The sequence below is a fragment of the Aphanomyces astaci genome (genome assembly GCF_000520075.1).
Source record: "Aphanomyces astaci strain APO3 unplaced genomic scaffold supercont1.83, whole genome shotgun sequence".
Classification (NCBI taxonomy): domain Eukaryota; phylum Oomycota; class Saprolegniomycetes; order Saprolegniales; family Verrucalvaceae; genus Aphanomyces; species Aphanomyces astaci.
The window spans coordinates 300,466-302,471 of record NW_009798346.1 but is presented as its reverse complement, the minus strand read 5'-3'; the positions used below and the strand labels follow the sequence as shown (position 1 = coordinate 302,471).

General features: G+C 50.6%; 1 protein-coding gene across 1 annotated transcript; it reads right to left on the bottom strand.

The window, feature by feature from the left end:
• Positions 1 to 1,079: 1,079 nt before the first annotated feature.
• Positions 1,080 to 1,996, bottom strand: H257_16311 (hypothetical protein; the record flags this gene model as incomplete). The annotated part of the gene is made up of 3 exons (XM_009844687.1): positions 1,080 to 1,742; positions 1,819 to 1,892; positions 1,966 to 1,996. The coding sequence occupies 3 exons, from the start codon at positions 1,994 to 1,996 to the stop codon at positions 1,080 to 1,082; spliced, it is 768 nt and encodes a 255-aa protein (XP_009842989.1).
• Between the last annotated feature and the right edge of the window lie 10 nt (positions 1,997 to 2,006).

Genomic DNA, 2,006 nt, shown 5'->3' with positions numbered 1-2,006 from the left:
GGGAAGACTCATCTTCCATCCGCTTCGCCATGGCTTCTTGCTGCGCATGGAACTGCGCCAGCTGTTCGTACGTCATTTGGTTGAAATGACTTGACGTCATCGCTACTCGCTCCACACTTTGCATCCGCAGCTCGTCCATCTCCGCTTGGTTCGGCGGAGGTAATGGCACGACCACCACGGTCTCCATAGACCGCGTTCGCGTCACACGAGCCAGGTTGCTCGTAAACGGCACACTTCCTTGTTCCATACTCGTACGGCAAGTAGCAGGCTGCTACTAAAGAATTCTTTGTTGCGTCTCAGACGGACCTTGCGAAGTCCGATCCAAAGGCAAATCACAAAGTGAATTCCCCCCAGTGGCAAGTAGTCACTGGGGCTTAACCCTAACCTAATCAGACAGCTGCTGGGCAGCCAATAATCTAACTAGCGAATAGGATCACACCCAGGATATCCAACCTAATCGAACACTTGGATACCTTCTTGGGAGGGGTTCAGGGGTTCTGCGAATGGCAAATTCGCAACAAACGCCTAGGGCTGGGTCAAAAGGGCCTTGATCGGATTAAAGAATGGGCAGTAAGCTGGTAGACATATTGGCACGACGCCAACACACCGGAGATAATGGACAATCTAAGGGTGACTATGAATTGAGGCGCCATCGAGAATCCAAACGGAATTGCGTCCAGGGTACTGCTGCACGGCCGCCCTCGATGAGTACACAAGATCTTGACAGCATCTCGTAAATTCACACGATCAAAGGTTCCCTCGGTGTTTAAGTAGTCAATGATGCCACCAACCCCGATGAAAGCCAGAATTGACACACGAGGCTTTCGCTGAAAATCACCCCGACCCAATCAGAAATCACTGGGATCAAGTACAAACCACTTATAATCGACAGGGTGGATTCATTTACACTATCTCAATCTCTCCCTTCCAATACCTTTTCAAAATTTATATGCAATAGAAATTGATGAAAAATTCATCTTTCTTAATTTTGTCTCCGTTTATCTTGCTTGTTGTATGTCTCAAAGGAAAGGCACCATGAGACGTCCATCCGGATTCGGATAAAGGCAGATTTCAGTGTCTCAATCGTAATACAGAACATCGTACTTCAGCAAGTACGGTTCAATGAAGGCACGAGCAGCGGCGATGCGTTCATAGACACCTGGCGAGTTGCGCTGCCTACAGCAAAGGCCCCCTCTGAGCACCCCCACCAAGAGCGGGAACGCATTTTCTTCAGAGATCAACGGTGCCCCCAAGTCGAGTAGACACCCGTGGTCTCCTTCCCCCCCTCCAGCAACCATAATATTATCGGGCACAGTGTCGCCGAGCCAAGTCCATCTCTTGATTTTGTTCCAGACCTTGACGCTGACCTCATTGAGCTCTGAAGATTTGGGGACACCACTCTTGACGTATCCCCAACCGCGTACCCAAGTTAATGTGTACCAGTCAGTGAATTTAAACGACACCGTCACAGGTTGGATGCTCGTGATGTTGCGGTCCAAGATTACGATGCCCACGTCGGTGCCATTGGGGTCTTCGATTTGCTGGGTGACAGTGGCCAGTTCCCCGTCGGCAAAACCGGTTAAAGAGTGCGTGCCCACGACCACAGAAGTTAGACCTTCGTTGAAACAAGACGCCGCTGTCAAAACGACATTGGGGGCGATCAGACTGCCGCCGCACACGGTCTCACCATCGGGTGACTTCTTGAGCCCAGCCACATAACGGTGCTTGCCGACTTGGGCTTTCTGTCCCCCGAGAATTTAGGGAGCGTCATTAGGGGGCTTATAGCCGCAAACGCTGTTGCGTTTCAACTTGACGGACCTTGCGAAGTCCGATCCAGATGCAAAGCACAAAGTGAATTCCCCCTAGTGGCAAGTAGTCACTGGGGCTTAACCCTAACCTAATCAGACAGCTGCTGTGCAGCCAATAATCTAACTAGCGAATAGGATCACACTCAGGGTATCCAACCTAATCGAACACTTGGCTTGGATACCTTCATGGGAGGGGTT